At 38.4% G+C, this 17,231-nt stretch overlaps 3 protein-coding genes and 1 long non-coding RNA gene across 5 annotated transcripts; 1 reads left to right on the forward strand and 3 right to left on the reverse strand.

The window, feature by feature from the left end:
• Nucleotides 1-2,488: 2,488 nt before the first annotated feature.
• Nucleotides 2,489-4,577, reverse strand: LOC108067599 (protein croquemort). The gene is made up of 4 exons (XM_017156704.2): nucleotides 4,149-4,577; nucleotides 2,975-3,771; nucleotides 2,728-2,821; nucleotides 2,489-2,665 (listed from the first exon to the last, which is right to left on the reverse strand). Exons 1-4 carry the CDS (start codon nucleotides 4,575-4,577, stop codon nucleotides 2,489-2,491), a joined length of 1,497 nt encoding a protein of 498 aa, XP_017012193.2.
• A 247-nt stretch (nucleotides 4,578-4,824) lies between these two features.
• Nucleotides 4,825-6,140, forward strand: LOC138914976 (uncharacterized). Of its 2 annotated transcripts, XR_011420676.1 has the most exons (4): nucleotides 4,825-4,981; nucleotides 5,042-5,226; nucleotides 5,441-5,516; nucleotides 5,975-6,140. It is a non-coding gene; the product is annotated as an uncharacterized lncRNA (long non-coding RNA). The 2 variants fall into 2 exon arrangements; XR_011420675.1 differs by having other exon boundaries at nucleotides 4,840-5,226; nucleotides 5,975-6,138.
• Nucleotides 6,141-8,445: 2,305 nt separating this feature from the next.
• Nucleotides 8,446-10,462, reverse strand: ninaD (neither inactivation nor afterpotential D). Its single transcript, XM_017156796.2, has 5 exons — nucleotides 10,310-10,462; nucleotides 9,943-10,245; nucleotides 9,046-9,857; nucleotides 8,893-8,983; nucleotides 8,446-8,836 (listed from the first exon to the last, which is right to left on the reverse strand). The coding sequence occupies exons 1-5, from the start codon at nucleotides 10,436-10,438 to the stop codon at nucleotides 8,630-8,632; spliced, it is 1,542 nt and encodes a 513-aa protein (XP_017012285.2). The 5' UTR covers nucleotides 10,439-10,462; the 3' UTR covers nucleotides 8,446-8,629.
• Nucleotides 10,463-11,840: 1,378 nt separating this feature from the next.
• Arr1 (arrestin 1) lies at nucleotides 11,841-13,983 on the reverse strand. The gene is made up of 4 exons (XM_017156792.3): nucleotides 13,753-13,983; nucleotides 12,675-13,482; nucleotides 12,163-12,292; nucleotides 11,841-12,102 (listed from the first exon to the last, which is right to left on the reverse strand). Exons 1-4 carry the CDS (start codon nucleotides 13,859-13,861, stop codon nucleotides 12,055-12,057), a joined length of 1,095 nt encoding a protein of 364 aa, XP_017012281.2. The 5' UTR covers nucleotides 13,862-13,983; the 3' UTR covers nucleotides 11,841-12,054.
• Between the last annotated feature and the right edge of the window lie 3,248 nt (nucleotides 13,984-17,231).

The raw sequence follows: 17,231 nt of genomic DNA on the forward strand, positions 1-17,231 counted from the left end.
AATTGTAGGAATATTTTATAAAGTTATTTTTAGAGCAATAAGCAATTAATAATTTAAGAAGTTGGGTGCTGATTCCGCATGTAAAAATAAAAAAAATGACCCCATTTAATGTCGGCCTTATCGCGGCTTGAAGTACAAGGATTTTCACAAACTTAAATGCCAATTAAATAACATTAAATTGTGCGAAGAATGAACCCCACAAAAAAAGTCCTTGAGCCGAGAGAGACTGTCAACATGACAAAGGAAAAAATTAAGCAGCTAAACAGGGTTTTATGGACGGCCGGCAGAAATAAACAAACAAGTCGGGGGCCAATGGAACCTCCGGAAAATCTGTAAGCCAAGGCAACATGACACTGGGCCAACTCACACTCAAAAACACACTCGGACTTGGCCAACATACAAAGGCGCTGGACCAGGCCCAAGCCAAAGCCAACAACATAATCTACGGGTTGTCAGCAGCCCAAAAGCCCATAAAGGCAAGGCAAACGAGCTGAAGGTCGATGGGCGGAAGGGGAAAACCCAGCCAAAGTGGGTGGCCCGGGAAAAGCAAACAAATTAGTATGCACGTCAGGCAGCAGATTAGGACACCGAAGTTTTCGCGACATAAACGGACAGCAGGCCACAATGGGAACACAAGGACCTTCCCTCACCCATCCGGGCATTCAGGCTCTTTTTTCTCGGTTTTTCGGATTTAGCCAAAATAATGAAGTCGGTCACTGACGCGATCTGTTGCTTGTTATGGCAAGAGAAAAAACCGCACAGGCATAACAAAATGTTATAGCAAAAGCAGGTGAGTATTTGGTTTCAGTTGGTTGCTTCCCATGAATTTTTCACTGAATTTGTTGTTATCATTTTTGCAAAATTGTTAACTATTAAAACCATTTTAAATTTCTTAGAATAATTTTCTTTTATTAATCAAAGTAAAAAAAAACTAAATACCACTCTTTTCTATGGCCTATTATTCTATTACCCTAGTCACAAAAGTAATATACCTGAAACCCGCTTATTATTGGGTATCATAAGCATTAAAAAAAGTATTAAAATGTCAGCCTGTCTGCGTACCTTGACAACCAATTTTTCTAAAATTAAACGTCCTTGTTGCTGGTCACCTTTTTTCTTTAGCTGACAGACTGCTGCTTTTAATTTTATTTCTGCCTTTTTTGTCGTTTTTGGGGCGTCGCTTAAATATTTCATTAAAAATTCCACGCACAATTGCACATAGCTGTGGTTACTTGGAAATGAAAAAAAAAAGCCCAAAAGGAATAAATCCTTAGTCAACCCTTGAAAAGTCACAATTTACTTGTAAAACTAAATTAAAAACGATTTACTTTCAGAAACTGGCTATTATCAAGCGTTCAATGTCAAAAGAAAATGTGTAACAGAAAAATAAATGAAGCTTTATTGGCGAAGTCTTTTAAATTTTCGTAAATAAATAATAAAGTTCAGAGCTAGGCTGTAAATCAAGTGCTGACCAACAATTTAAAAAGAAAATGCAAAAATGCAATAAAGTGGTAAATGTATAAGCCGAACACAAAAATGATAAACTAAGCTTGCTGTAAAATAAGTTTTAACAAATATGTTGGAATCCTTTTATTAACATGCCGTTAGCAATTTGTCAAGATTAAATTTGAAAACAAAAATATGCAGGAATTTATGCTTGACTCATGTTGAAATAAAGAAAGTATTTTGTGCCAACAAAATTGTTATAAAGGTAGTGTTGAATTTCAGCCGTTTAACATATAAATCGTAATATAAGTACAAAGTAATTAACCTATGCGCTAGTTTTTCAACGGTGTTTTAAATAAACTCTTTAATAATCTACGTTCTCTTGTTTAGCTACTTATTGATTTTTAGTCTTTTGTATAAAATATTTGTATTTATTTATGGCAATTCTTTAACCACGTATCTTATTACTCCAGCTTGCTCACCCCAACAAAGATTTTGTTAAAGTTACGACCGACACATACTGGCAGTCATATAATTTTCATATTTTCATACATTGTTTAACTTGTTCCTTCGTCCTTTTCGTGGGCCACAAACAATGTGTGTGCAAAACGTAAGTTTGCGTGCTTGGTGCATATAAATTAGTCGCTTATAATATTCTTTTGGCATTTTTCAAATTTCCAGTTTGGTATTTGCCGGCTCTGCCTGGTGAAAGAGTTCGTACGCCATAAAGTATACACCTTACGTGCTCAAGGATTTCTCCCTCCTTCCTTCTTAGCATAGCATGAACGAACAGCAAAAAACAATTATTAACATATTAATAAATTTTAGCATATTTGAAAGGCCATAATTTAGTGTAATTCTAGATGCCTGCAGCTGGGCAACACCTGAGCGAAATTGGATAATCTAGCCGAGCACGTAATTTGCATTTTTTATGGCCCGTCTTTAAAGACCCCTGACTGATTATAGCCTTAAACAATGCCCAAAAATTTCACCAGTGATTAGCCGGATTATTGCTTTGTTAGCGCTAGCAGTCTTATCAGTTTCAAGTGCATTTGACTTGTTTGTCAACCACGTCGTCTTTATGACAGCCCTCGGGCTTTTGGTCATTGTACCACTTGTGATTCTTTGTGAGAAATAGGCCCATTGCGATAACCGATAGTCCTAGGATAAGTAATCCGATTCCCGTATACACTCCAATAATCGCAGCATTTAAGGCAAGCTGTGGAAGAAGTCATTGAATTTAGTTATTCTCTTATTTAGTAACAATTAGGTTAACTTTACCTTTAGTAACCTTGTGAGGCTTTCGTCTAATTCCGCATGGATTCTCATGGTAAAAAGAGGTGCATAGTGATCATAGGCCACATCCTTGAACAAGCTAAAGAAAGTTTTAAGTGCTTTGATTAGCTTTAAGTGAATTTACTTGAAATTATAATTTATAAGTTCAAGCTGGATACTTTAGTTCATTTTTATATTTCATCCATTTTAAAAGTTTAATTCGATTTCGGTAAAAACCTTTAAAAAAACTCACTCAATTGCCTCATCGCGCACCACTCTCGTGCTAATCATGAGCTGGCCCCTCAGACTCATTGGAATGCCGAGAGTAGGTTCCATTATCACAAACATTCCGTGTTCGGATTCCTCTGGCCGCAGACCCGTGGTGTTTTCCCTGTACAGTTCGTCAGTGAGGTAAAAGTGCGGATGCGACATGTAGAACGGGCCATTGAAGGCCGGCGGTCCATAATCCAGGACTCCGTTGCGCGGACACTCGCGATTCTCGAGGCAAAAACACTTAGTGTCCGGCGACAACTGGCCGTTGTCGAGGGTATGATTGGTGGACTCATAGCGCCAAACGTCTATGCCATCGATGGTCAGGTTTTCCTTGGGGAATAGGTTCAAGTAACGCGCTGCATCGGATAGGAAAATGGAGGTGGGCTGGTTCCACTGCCTGTCCGGTGACCAGAGTTCGCCCGTACTGCCATTGACCCTGCCACATTCGCCGGGATAATAGCTGGTCGTGTTCGCTCCGTTCCACAGCAGGAGATCCCCCATCTGGCCGAGATCTCCATGGCCAGTGTGGACTGTAAAGTTTCCCTCGGCCGTCTTCGAGTTGTTTCGCTCGTAAAACCAGCCAAAGGTGTTGCTGTAAACTGGCAGCAAGGGCGAGTGCAGCTGCTCCACGAAATCCAGCAGATAGTCGTAGTAGCCATCGAAGAGCCACTGACCAGCTGTGTGGGTCATGTGGGTGGCGCCGCCTTCGCGATTGAGGGCAAAGTTCATGACCTTGCGCAGGATGCGGCGTAATCGGCGTGAATAGAAGGCAGCTGTCTAAATCAGACAGCGGGATTAGCGGGGATTACTTGATGTGGGGACAGACATTCGCACAGAGACTCGGTACTCGCAATATAGACTTGCTAATATACTGGATTTAAGTATATTCGGCTTCTTCAAAATCAAAATATTAAAAAATGTAACTTTAAATCATTTTTAAAAAACTATAAGTAAATTTTCCGTTTTAATAAAAATTTATTTAGTTTGAAAACATCCGCGTTTCATTTTACAAACAAATTTAGACAATGACACTTTTTTTTAAATATTTAGAAAAACTAAAAAAATATTAAGGAGTGAATCAGAACATGTGAGTAACTTTTAAAGTATTTTTCAGTGCTCGCATAACACAACCAATAACTTGAAATAAAACTTACCAGAGTAGGAAAATGTGGGGCCACAACCACATCCTCCAGCGAGCCGTTTGACTTTTCGGGGAGAAAGTGCCAGGTGCGCTTGCCAAAATAAGTCACCTCGGGCTGATTCCACTCCAAGTCTTCCTTAACCTTGAAGTCGCTGAAAGTGTACGGCCCCAGCTGCTCAAAGTTGGGCTTCACGCCCTCGGTGTTCAAATCCTCCGGATTAGTCCAGTTGAAGAGGTAAATTGTGCTATATAGCGGCATTGGCGTCGTCACCCAGCGTTTGTAGATAAAGGAGTTGGGGGCCAAGGGCAAGAGACTACGAATCCATTGCCGAGATACAGCTGGCCAAGCTGAGGCCAGAAAAATCCCGATGGCCAGGATCAGGCCACCCAGGGTGAAGACCCAGATCTTTTGCTGGCGCACACTACAACAGCTACAACACATTGCCTCCGATCGATTTTTGCAACTGGTAGGCCTGCCACTTTAACTTGTGTTATTTATAGGCGAGCCCACTTTTGGGATTCATTGATGTTCCCATCATTGAGATTAGATTTAAAAGCGGGAACTCTCGAATTAACGGCTGATTCTTCTATTTTTAACGTTGTTTTGAATTCTTAACTTGGAACACTTATGATACACTCATAAAAATTAATTTCTAAATTTTGGAAATCTCGCCATTGAATCGGCCTACCTTTGAAAATAGAAAAAAAATTTCTTGTTATTAGAAAATTGGCCTTTGAATACAGAAAACCTTTCTTGATGGAAAAAATTCAAGAAAGAATTTTTCTTAAAAATAGAAAAATGAAAATCTCATATGTCTGTTTTGCCGTCGCAGCCAAAACATTTTTGTACGTATTTTAGGACAAAATCACCTTTGAATATATGAATGAAATGACCGTAGAATATAGGAAAGTAGCCATTGACTTCCTTCGGCTGCCGAATGTTAACGACAAGAAAAACGAAGTGGGACGAAGGGCCTACCCGGCTACCGACTTCTCTGATCCCCCGAGCGTCAGTTGTGAAAAAAATTCGTGAGTGATGGACGTGATTTTCAAGCGGATAAGAGGTTAAGCCTTTTTCCAAATATTCAAAGGTATGTAAATATATAATTTTTTGTATAGCGGGCGTACAATTGTATGTATGTAATTAAAGGATAAATTTCAAATCTCTTTACCAAGCGTGTACCAATTTAGTTGAATGGTTTTTTAGCTAAGAGCTACGTACATACATACATTTGTATATAAATCTGTGGGTGTAGAGTTCTATAATAACTTTATCTTATTACTCGCATTTTATTTATTTTTCAGAGTGAAAATACCTGCAGTTGCATCAGCCAAATAATTTGTTTAGCGAAGCTGTAATTTTGTTTTAAAACATTCTAAGGTAAGAAAAATATGTTGTATTTGTTTGACATACTTATGTATGCATGTAAATATCTATGCATGTACGCGGCTCACCCGATCTGAAACCCGATTTTCAACCCTTTCATATTCTGCTCCTCTCTCTCGCTCGCTTGACCTACGCGTCGCGACGTTTCTCTCTTCACCTTCTTAAAACTGACACGATCTGCCCTGCTTACATTCGGTCTCCCTTCGCGCAAAGGACTGTATGTAAATATATATGTATGTATGTACGTGTCTCTCCCGTGCCTCTCTCTCTCTGAAATTCGATTTTCAACCCTTCCTTCTTCATTTTCTACCTGTCTTGCTCCTCTCTCGGTCGTCTGACCAACGTGTTTGTATTTTGGCTATTATTAACATTACATTATTATCTATTATCTAAAAACATCTATTCTTATCTAAAAACAAATCATTGATATCCCAATAACTCTTTTTTTCCAGATGAGGAAAGCCGAAGAAAATAATTTTTTATGCCTGCAACTACATATTTGGTTATAATAATGTTTTCTTAAGTCAAAAATGTGTTATTTAAAATTGTTTAAATGTTCAGTGTTAAATGTTTTAAATTTAAATAAATAAAATATGCAAAAGAAAAAACCAAGTTACATTTTATTTTTAGGGTTTCAGTGTTAATATAAAACTTCCCTTCAAGAAATATTATTTCTTAAATCAAGAAATAAAATTTCTTGAAAGGAAATTTAAACAAGAAAGAATTTTTCTTGTTCAAAAGGTGCCTTTCTAAAAAACCCTTTCTTGTTTCAAGAAATTAAATTTCTTGAAACAAGAAACAAACCACCTTTAAAACAAGAATCGCCTTTCTTGTTTTAAGAAATATTTTTTCTTGTTTTTATGGTGGCTTTCTAAAAAACCCTTTCTTGTTTTAAGAAATTTAATTTCTTAAAACAAGAAATATTTTTTCTGGTTTTAATGGTGCCTTTCAAAAAAACCATTTCTTGAAACAAAGGTGAGGTCGCCTTTGGCAAAAATTCAAGAAAGAATTTTCTAGATTTTAAGGAAATTCTTCGATTTTTTTTTATGAGTGTAGGCTAATCAACAAAAGCTTGCTGCAATACTTGGTCAAGCACGAATTCTCTTCAGGCTCATTTATGGGCTGATTAAAAAATTATTGGGGCTTTTAGATAAGAGTAAAGTTAATCAAAATTATTTTGCATTCTACTTAAGGGGTACATTGTAAAAAAAAGTATACAATATAAGTATACAAGCTAGAGAGTTCAGGTTTAAAATGCTGCGGCATTCTCTCTTGTTTAAAGCTCAAAATTTTAAATTTCCAATTTTATCGAATTTCTTTTTGAGTCAAAATCTGCCAAGTGGGCCACCCCTGTTCCGAAGGTCCGATTTTCATCGAACTTTTTTACTTTTCCGGTTCACAACGAAAATATAAGAACTTCATTTGAACGGTTTTGCGAAATTTTGAGTTTTACCGGAGTTATAGGGGTCAAAACATGGCATTTTTGACACTTTTTCGAAAAAGTTGCTCTCAGTCATTTTTTCATAACTTCCGAACGGTTAGAGATATCTTTATGATGTTTTCACTAATCGCTCAAGAATTATTATGGCTTTCCATAAAAAAATGTAAAAAAAAATTAAAAATTTTTTTTCTTAAAAATAAATTAACATTTTTTTTTAGTTTTTATTTTTTTTAGTGTTCTTCACCAGCTATAGAGTTTAAAACCATTTGAAAATGAAGTTTGATTCATTACGAAAAAGATCAAAAAAAAAAAAAGAGTGGCCCGGCCAAAGGTTTTTCGCAATATCGATTTGAAGAAGGGCGCACAGCGGTTTCCCATACAAAACGGCAAAAAGTCCCACATTGACAGCTGACGCTACGCTCGCTACGGCATGTGTTGACCAGCCAGTTTTCACGAGCAAGCCGTTTTTGTATGGGAAACCGCTGTGCGCCCTTCTTCAAATTGATATTGCGAAAAACCTTTGGCCGGGCCACTCTTTTTTTTTTTTTGATCTTTTTCGTAATGAATCAAACTTCATTTTCAAATGGTTTTAAACACTATAGCTGGTGAAGAACACTGAAAAAAATAAAAACTAAAAAAAAATTATGATTTATTTTTAAGAAAAAAAATTTTTAATTTTTTTTTACATTTTTTTATGGAAAGCCATAATAATTCTTGAGCGATTAGTGAAAACATCATAAAGATATCTCTAACCGTTCCGAAGTTATGATTTAATGACTGAGTGCAACTTTTTCGAAAAAGTGACAAAAATGCCATGTTTTGACCCCTATAACTCCGGTAAAACTCAAAATTTCGCAAAACCGTTCAAATGAAGTTCTTATATTTTCGTTGTAAACCGGAAAAGTAAAAAAGTTCGATGAAAATCGGACCTTCGGAACAGGGGTGGCCCACTTGGCAGATTTTGACTCTTTTATGTTCCGACTTCCGGAAAATTGAGCCAATTTTCGTTTCATTGATCATAGATCAGAGCTTCACTTTGCCATACAGATCAATATGGATAAGTAATGCCAGCGCTAGAGCTCGAAAAAAGTGAGTCTTGGCCAACTGTAAATCATCTGTACTTATGGTAAAAACTCAACAAATTGAAAGTTTACATTCCAGGAAATAAAACAAGGTTATGACCAAAATTCATGGAAAATTTGATTTATGGGCAATTTTTAAAGTTCGAGTTTTGTAATTTTTTCTCCAGCTTAGCTCTTATAGTTTCCGATGTCACAGCGTTAGATTAAAAAATCTTGAACACAAAAATGTTTAACAGAGTGACGGGTATCAGATCATAGATGCACAATATTGAAACGTTCTTGGTTTTTTTTTTTATTTTATTTATATTGTGCTTTCTCGGCAATTACTAAATATCTCTTACCCATTGCCGTGGCTTTAGTAACTTGGCAGATTATTTTTATGCATTTAAAGAACTTAGCATTAATTTAATCGATCCATTTTAATAAAGTAAAAGCTTCAATGTTACATAGAAAAATTGTTAAAAGTAAACTTAAACATAAAGCTTACCATAAGAAAAAAAAGGTCTACTGTAAATTATCACATCTAGTTTTTTTTGGAAAATCACATTCATGTGCTTGGCTTTATGCAAAATGTTAATACTAAATTACAAATTTCGGTCGACATCGTTGGCCTCTGTTCCTGGTTCATTTGGGGTTTCCTCGTTATCCTTGAGAGCTAGTCTGTCCGATTCAGATTGGCCATACCACTTCCTCTTAATGGTTAGAAGGACACCAACAGCTATAAGAATGCAACCCAGACACAGAAGTCCCACTCCAGTATATCTTCCAATCGCAGGCAGATTGAGCGCCAACTGTAATGATAATTATTAGCTAATTAATGTACATAATAGTTTTTTTTGACACTTACCCTAAGTTCTGAGGCCAGGGCTTCATCGATTTCAGCTCGACTGGCGGTGGTGAAAAGAGGTGCGTAGAAACTGGGAAGGTCCTTGAGTATGCTATTGGTGAATGATAAAAGATTTTGTTAAATTATTCAAAAATGTTTAATATTATTACTTACTCAATAACGGGATCTGGCTCTATGTACAAAGTGATCATCACGTTGGCATTGACCTTCAGCGGCACTCCCATCTTGCGCTCCATGATGATATAGAAGTTGTTCTGATCATAGTTGGGACTATAGCCGTTGATCGTGTTGCCATAGCTCTCATCCGCGTACATAAAATGATCGGCGGACAGGTACATCGGAACTCCCTCGGCACAAGGCGATAAATCTGTAGCGCCGCTGGCTGGACAGTTGTCCGGCTGCCTTTCCAAAGGACACCAGCATTTCGTGTTCCCATTGATCTGGCCATTGTCGAAAGTGCTCGGTGTTATTTCGTACTTCCATCCGGTAATGCCCTGGATCGTTTCGCTCTCGCCGGTAAATTCCAGATTTATAATTCGACAAGTGTCCGGAATAAAGATGGTCAAGGCCTTCTCCTTGGGCTCGTCTGGCACGAAGAGATCGGTGGTGCTGCCATTGAGCCGTCCACACTCACCCTCGTACCATCCCGTGTGGTTTTGGCCCTTCCAATACTTAATTTCACCCATCTCCTTAATGTCACCCACTCCTGTGTGAACGGTGAAGGGTCCTTCGAAGTCCTTGGATCCGTTGCGATGGAGGAACCAGGCAAAGTGATCATCCTCGATTGCCGGGGCCAAGGGATTGTTCAGGGTCATGGCGTAGTGAAGGAACTCATCGTAGAAGCTGTCGAAGAGCCATTCGGCTGCAGTGTATGTCACGAAAAGATGTCCTCCATTCGCATTCAGAGCCTGGTTGAACATGAACTTTAAAAAGGCGTTGCTATTACGCATTTGGTTGGAGGCAGCCTATAAAAATGAAAGGTTTCTCGTTAGGATTTTCAAAAACTATCAAATCATATAAATATTATTTTTGGAAAAATATGTTAGTCACCAGCGACGGTAAATGTGGGGCAGTAATAAGATCCGTTTGCTTGCCACCCGACAGCTCTTCCTCCCAGAACCAAGTTCTCCTGGGGCTGAAGGTCACCGTTCCGTTATCGTGCCACTCCAGATCCATTTTCTTTCTCTCCTCCCGATAAACATACGGACCCAGTTGTTCGAAAGTGGGTTTCACTCCATAGGCCTGGACATCTGCGGCATTTGTCCAGTTCCAAAGATACATGTAGACATACACGGGAATGGGCAGCACCTCCCATTTTTCAAAGGTCTTCGAAGTGGGCGTCAGTGGCAGGGCCTTTTTAATAAATCGTTCAGTACTCCTCATTTAATTTATCTATACACCCTTAGTCCTCAATCACCTTCATAATCTGCGTGTCTATAAAGCCGGGCCAGCATATTATGGCCAAGAGTCCGGAAACCGCGAAAAGGGTTCCTAGTCCAAAGACCCAGACCTTTTGTTGGGTCACTCCACAGCAGCTGCAACACATGTTGAGGCGAGACAAAGGCTTCCAAGCGACTGCCCAGCGGAAAAATAGCACTACTCGTTTTATTCATGCACCACTTAGTAGATTATCCACTAGTAAATAGCGCAGCGGCTAATCAGCATGTCTACTGTACTAATTTGCTTGGGCTTTTGTTTGCTCAACTGATAAGGTGGGGTGATCGGGACTTAAGTGTATGTATTGAGCGCCCAAAGACCTTGATTAATGCACCGAATTTCTTGTGGGTGTTCCTTTATCAGCCAGACTAACGGTAGTAGCTGCTTAAAACCGCCGAACGTTAACTACCAAAACCACTTGGTAACCAATATCAGATCGTAGGTGTACGAAATTATCAGACCCATGGAATGACTATTAAGGGGCACTAGCACCTAAGCACTAGTATACACTAAAATATTTTTTATTTAATTTAATTTTTAATTTCATATAAAAAGCAATCTGTAGAGTACTTTCTGCTTCGCATAATAAAAGTAGGTAACCAAAACTAAAGTTGATTAAACTATAAATGCGGTCAACTATTTCTGCCTTGAGTGTCGCCATCTTATCGGTTATATAGGCGCTATGCGTATTTGGAATGCAATTTTATTGTCATGCATTGTAAATGACCACTTTTGAAGACGATAATCTAATCGGGATTAATGAAATTCGATTAAAGCTGTTATGCGAAATCATGTTGACTAATCTTCCACCTGGTTTGCCAAAATGTTGGTTTGTTGCCCCAACGTGATTAGCTACTTTTTGAACTGTGTTTTCACCACAAATTGTGACCAAACTGTCAGAAAATTAATAACAGCCAGACGCTTTATCGTAAATATTTCTAACCAATTAAAAGTGCCACAAACCATTTGGCTGTAAGCATTCCCAACTTAAATTGTCGCAGTTTTAAAACAAAACAAACAATTAGTTTAAGTTTTAAGTTACTTTAAATACTTTCAATATTCACCTTACATTTAATGTGTTATATCAATTTATCCCTTTATTCTCGTCTTAGTGCAGTAAATTTCCTGCAGCATCTTTGTCCTGAATTAATTAGGCTGCTCCTCAGCTTCTTAGAGTAGCAATAATTGGAATTACTTAGCCACAAATGCAAGACCCACTATTAGCAATTGAATAGAATGCATTGGCTTCTGTTGATTTCCCCATTGCACTCCAATAAATACATAATCAGCAAACGTTTCTAGATATCAAATTCCTACTGAGGAAACGCCTTGTGATAGTGCATTATGAAGTGTTTGGCATGTGTGCGCTCTATTCAACAGATTGAATGTTATTTAGACTATTTCTCGTTCTAAATTCGACCGCATCGTGGAAGACTTATTAATATTTCTTCCAATGTTTTTGGTGTGTTTTTTTTCCTCAGTTCCTTTCAAATTTAATATTCCCATAAAGATACATAAACTCTGTTCATATTTAATTGTTGGTTGAGTTATAAATATAATACACATACACACATATATGAATATTGGATTTGCTATATAGGAAAAGTACGACGACTGCAGTTCAGAACATTTCAGCAACATCAGCATTTTTTAAGATCCACAAACATCGGGTAGACTTTTAGAAATACGCCATTTTTTGTCTTTGGTTGAGGTAGCCACTTCTGTTTAGGCCTCGATGGAGCCCTCCGCTTCCAGTTGGGCCTTGCGGCTTGGCTGCAATTAAGTGATTGATTGTTAACTATTTTAATAATATTTGGCAATTTTTCCTTTTACCTTCGGGTGCATCAGGATAAACGGAAGCTCAGCGCAGAGCTCACCGCCCAAGGCGCCCAGGAAGAGCTTGACCTTCACAGCATACGAGACAATTATGCCAAAAGCATCCCTGGCATCCTGACTTGCAATCCTAAAACGAAAAATATATTTTATATAATTTATAATTTTTATAAATTTAGTAAGGGAAATTATAATATGTAATAGCTATCCTATAACCTATATGTTTTACTATTCAATTAAGAAAAAATGATTAAATAAAAGGAATCCTTTTTTAATGAATAAAGAGAAAATACATTTTCACCTGTATTAAAATTTTCCGAAGTGTTCATTAGGAATTTTGCATAATTGACACATTAAAAATTGTAGATAAGAAATCCAAATAGTTTTCAATTTTAAAATATGATTTTCTCAAATCTAAAGATTTAAAACCTTTTTTTTTAGAATGAAAATAACTCTATTAAAAAACTTAATTTTTGAATTCAATAATTCTGAATCCTTTTTGTTGTACTTACAGTGTAGTGGAGGCCAGGGCCGTCTCCTTGCGCTTAATATCACCCTCGACGGCGATGCCCGCACGGTCGCAATTGGCCACCAGGGTGGGCACCAGGTACATGACCTTCTGCAGACTGGATCCCGGGTTCAGGGGACAGCCCTCGCTCGTCTCCATGAAGGCGATCGTGTTGCGGAACTGGCCGTTCTGGAAGAGCACCACATCGACGCCCTGCTGCACCATGGCCTTGACCTTCTTGACCACCTTGTTGGAGTTGTTGCGCACGCAGATGTTCACCGAGATCTTCTCGCCGTGGTGGTACAGCTGCTTGTCGAGGGTGACCTCCAGTTCGAGCTCCCCGGGCGACAGGAGGAAGTCCTTGCGGACGACGGTGCAGGGCTGGATTCCCTGCTTGGTGGGTGCGTACTGCACCTTGCGGATGCCCAGGTTGATGGTGCTCCTGCGATGCGAGCGATCGCAGTCGCTGTCGCCGGTGAAGATCTTCACGAAGTACTGCACACCGCAGGGCTGGCTCTCGTCGCTGGCCTTCTGCTGGAGGACCACCGAGGCCGGCGAACTGGGCGGCATTTGCATCACGAAGGGATAGGCATTCGAACCCAGCTTCTTCAGCAGGCGCTCCTGCATTTTGGTCAGCTGGATGTCCTGCTTCTGGGGTGGGCACACCTGCTGCGAGACCAGTGTCAGCTCCTTCTGGAACCTCAGGCCGATCATCTCGTCATCCTCGCGTCCGTAGCGGAAATTGCAGACCAACTGCACGAAGATCTTGCGGTTCTGGCGCACGTACTCATCGTCCAGCACCACGATTCCATCTGCAAAGGCATTCTAATTAATCGGAGATTATCGAAACAATGGCCCAGCCATGTGGTTTGCCTGGTCACGTAACTAATAAGCTTGAGTTTTAAATATTTAATTCTCATAATTCAAGTACAAAAAGGTAAATGTTTTTTACACGGCGTAATATATTTTGTAGGTTATGTTGTTGTTATTTAAATATGTACGTAGACTACCGAATTATTAATTTATAATGTTGATTTTATGCAGATTTAATCTTTTGAGTCCTTTACTTTTGCTATACCTACCAATGGGCTCCACTTGAGTAACGGAATCCACAAAGTCACGCCTGTTCATGTAGAGCGTGATCATGTTGTTCGGGGAACACTTCTTAAACACCTTGAAGTTGACCACCATTTTGAAGCCGTTAATTCGAAAGATCTGCCGGAAGTAAGGGAAATAATTTAAGAGACTTTCACGTTTCGCGCTCGTGTGTTTCGGGATACGCCGCGTTGCGTGGTTCGCTTGGCTATTAATTAGCGCTCATTGGCAATCCGGAATTTATACCTCGCATAGTGGCACCTGATGCCCCTGTAAATTCAATTAGCGGCGCAGCAGAAATTCAGCAGTTCTCCGGCGGGACACTAATACGGCTTCCGCAACCTTGCTGCGCAGTGTCTTTGATATTGACATTGCAGCCGCCGAGCGAAATCGGTAGCTTGAACATTAAATAATGCGAGCACAACACGGCGTATTAGCAATGCAGGGCACAGAAATCCAGAAATAGCCAACGAAATCGATACAGTCTGCGTATTTTGGTTTGTCGTCTTTCTCCAAGTATGACGTATTCATACACAAATATTACGTGCTGCCCGATTTTCCTTCCCTGTTTACGTAATTCTTTTTAATTTAATTGAGGCTTTAACTGTCCTCTGCTAAGTACTGATAAGCAGGTCGTTTTCGTGGTAGTTCAATAATTGAGGCCCTGCAAAAATATTTCATATAAGTGGTACCTCTTAATAACTATCAGTAGTTTAATTATTAAATTTAATACTTGTGGTTTATGGCATGATTGCTCGCTGCAATACATACATAATTTAATTAATATAATGGACATGGAATCGACCAAAGGAGGTATTATTTTTTGTAGATTAATTTTTAGATTTAATTACTTTACCAACAGAAAAATAAATAAATTCACATTTATTGACAGATAAACATTACGATTTAAATAAAAGAAAATGTTGACAATTTAATGTAAAAATTGCTAAAGTTGCAGTTCCATCCCCCAAGTGTAGAAATTGTCAGTAAATAATGGGACATAAGCACTTAAACTTCACCAGCAACTGTCACTTAAGGAACCTGCACATTCAATTATGTAAAAATATTCCCTGCAAAGCCCCTGCCACCATCACCATTTGGCCGTTTCCATTTTATGCAATGAAATCACATTAGCATAAAGTAGGCTACTTAACAAAGTCAATGAACGTAATTATTATACTCCTGACATTAAAAATATGAACAAAGTTGTGTGAAATATATTGTTCTTTATTGTGTGGTTGGGGTCGGGACGGCGGGCAAAATGTGGTGGGGTTTGCCCCATCCCCATTCGTACATATTCGTGTGTGGAAAAGTGGGGGAAAGTGGCGGCGGACAGTCGCCAAGGGTCCAACAAAACCGACAATGAGGCCCTTAATAATAGCAAAACTTTTGCACTCACGACGTGTGGGCCAGCAGGAAAATGGCGCTGGTTATGGGCTTGTCTCTCATTTAAATACATTACAAGTGAACTTTCCAAGAGGCGTGGCAACGGACTCTTCCTGGGGAGTTGGCAATATGTTGTAAAATGCGTCGCGTTTAAGATTCTGTTAAGATGTAGTGTAAGGGGCAATTTAAAAGCCTTGAAGCCTTAAAATCCCAATCTGTTACTTTTTAAATTTAAAATGTAACATTTAATTTAACAAATATACGAAAAGCTAAGAAAAATGTTAATTAGGGGAGAGTGGGGGAATTTCGTCACAGGGGCAATTTCGTCACCTGCAATATCTCGGAATCCATAAGTCGTAAAAATATATAATTTTTTTGTTTTAGTCCTTCAAGACGGCCAGACACAACCAATGCATTTGTTTTGCACAGAAGGCCAAGATAATTAAGCTATAATATTAAATGTGTTTTAACAGTTCAAAAGCTACATTTAGTTCTCGACGAAATTTTTTCTGTATGCCACAATTCAAAAGGAATAAGATACACGATTTTTTATATAATACACAGTGCTATAATGTGCATTTCTGCGTCAGTGATTTTTAACTTCGCGCCTAATTTCGCAAGAAAAATAATTATTTCTAAAAAAGTACGGTCTGGGGAAATTTCGCCACCCTACGCCAAGGGTAAATTCGCACCTATTTTAAATACATATTTTTATATTTGACGAGCTGGCTAACGAACAGACTACCAGCAGCAGCAACAAATATAGGACGTCAACAAAAATGGTACGCTTGATCAGTGTAGCATATTTTCAGGCGTTAAACTCCCTACATTTTTCAGGTGACGAAATTTCCCCAGTTGTGTGGTGATTTTACCCCCCTGTGTGGTGAGATTGCCCCAGTATATTGGTTTTACATTTTATTTTTTTATAAATCACCAAGCTAATTAAAAAAATAGGGGAATGTCACATTTTAAAGCTTGGTGCTAACCGCATTCAACAATAAAAATAGAAATATGATAACGTGTCTCAAGATGGACAAAAAATAGCTTTGAAAAAATGCTGACGAAATTCCCCCACTCTCCCCTAATTAGCAGTCATTTATAAAAGTTTCTAGATATTAGGCAGTTTTTGGTTTGAATCCTCTATAAACTTTGGTGATCCTTGACTCTTTAGGTGTGGATTAAAAAAATAGTTTTTGTTTTAATCAGTTGCATACTTTTTTAAATCGTGAGTATTTAAGTTAAGTATTACGAAGTACATAATATTGCGATACTGCTTGAGAGTGTCTAATTTTCCCACTACCTCGGGACATTGTGTGGTCAGTGGAAACATCTTCCATATATCTGTTTGTAACCAAGCAACTCGATTGCTGGCGACCACAAACTCAGGCTCTATTAGTTGTGCTCAATTGTGCCAGATGCGTATGGTATTAACCCATTTCCAATAGTACCTCTTCAGACACTAATAACTTCCCAATTCCCTCCTCTTAAAGCGGCTGCAATTTAAACAGCAACGGAAGCAGTTTGAAACTATTCTCCTCCTTCGATCCACTCGAGAGCTAATTTGGGCAATTCAATTGCCTGACCAAGGCGAGACAAAGTCGTCGGCCAAATTGCATTGCACAATCAGCGCGATTGCCATTGCCACGGTCCGAACGGCGGAGTTTGGCCAAGAGCCCAGAACAGGCATAGAAGCCAGTGCAATTGTCGTTTGGGAAAATCGACGGCCAACAGGAGCCAGAGTTTTAGCAAGAATCGGACTAAACAGAAAGAAACGTTTTAATTTAAAAACATTGCATCGAGAATATTAAATAAAATTAATTGTGGACTTATCAACAGATGTAGGCATTTGAAATCTAAGTAACGCATTACAAGAAATAGAATATCATTAATAAGAATCTTGGGATTTCATCAAAAAAAATTGTGTAAAAAAATTGTACAAAAATTTAAATTTTGAAAAATATGTATTCCTGGTGAACTTAAATTAAATATTTAATTTAACATTTGAAAAATAAATCAAATTTAAGATTTTATTCTATCACACTATATTAATTTACAGTTTAATGTATACATTATATATTTA

This window comes from Drosophila takahashii, chromosome 2L (genome assembly GCF_030179915.1).
Source record: "Drosophila takahashii strain IR98-3 E-12201 chromosome 2L, DtakHiC1v2, whole genome shotgun sequence".
Taxonomy (NCBI): Eukaryota; Metazoa; Arthropoda; class Insecta; order Diptera; family Drosophilidae; genus Drosophila; species Drosophila takahashii.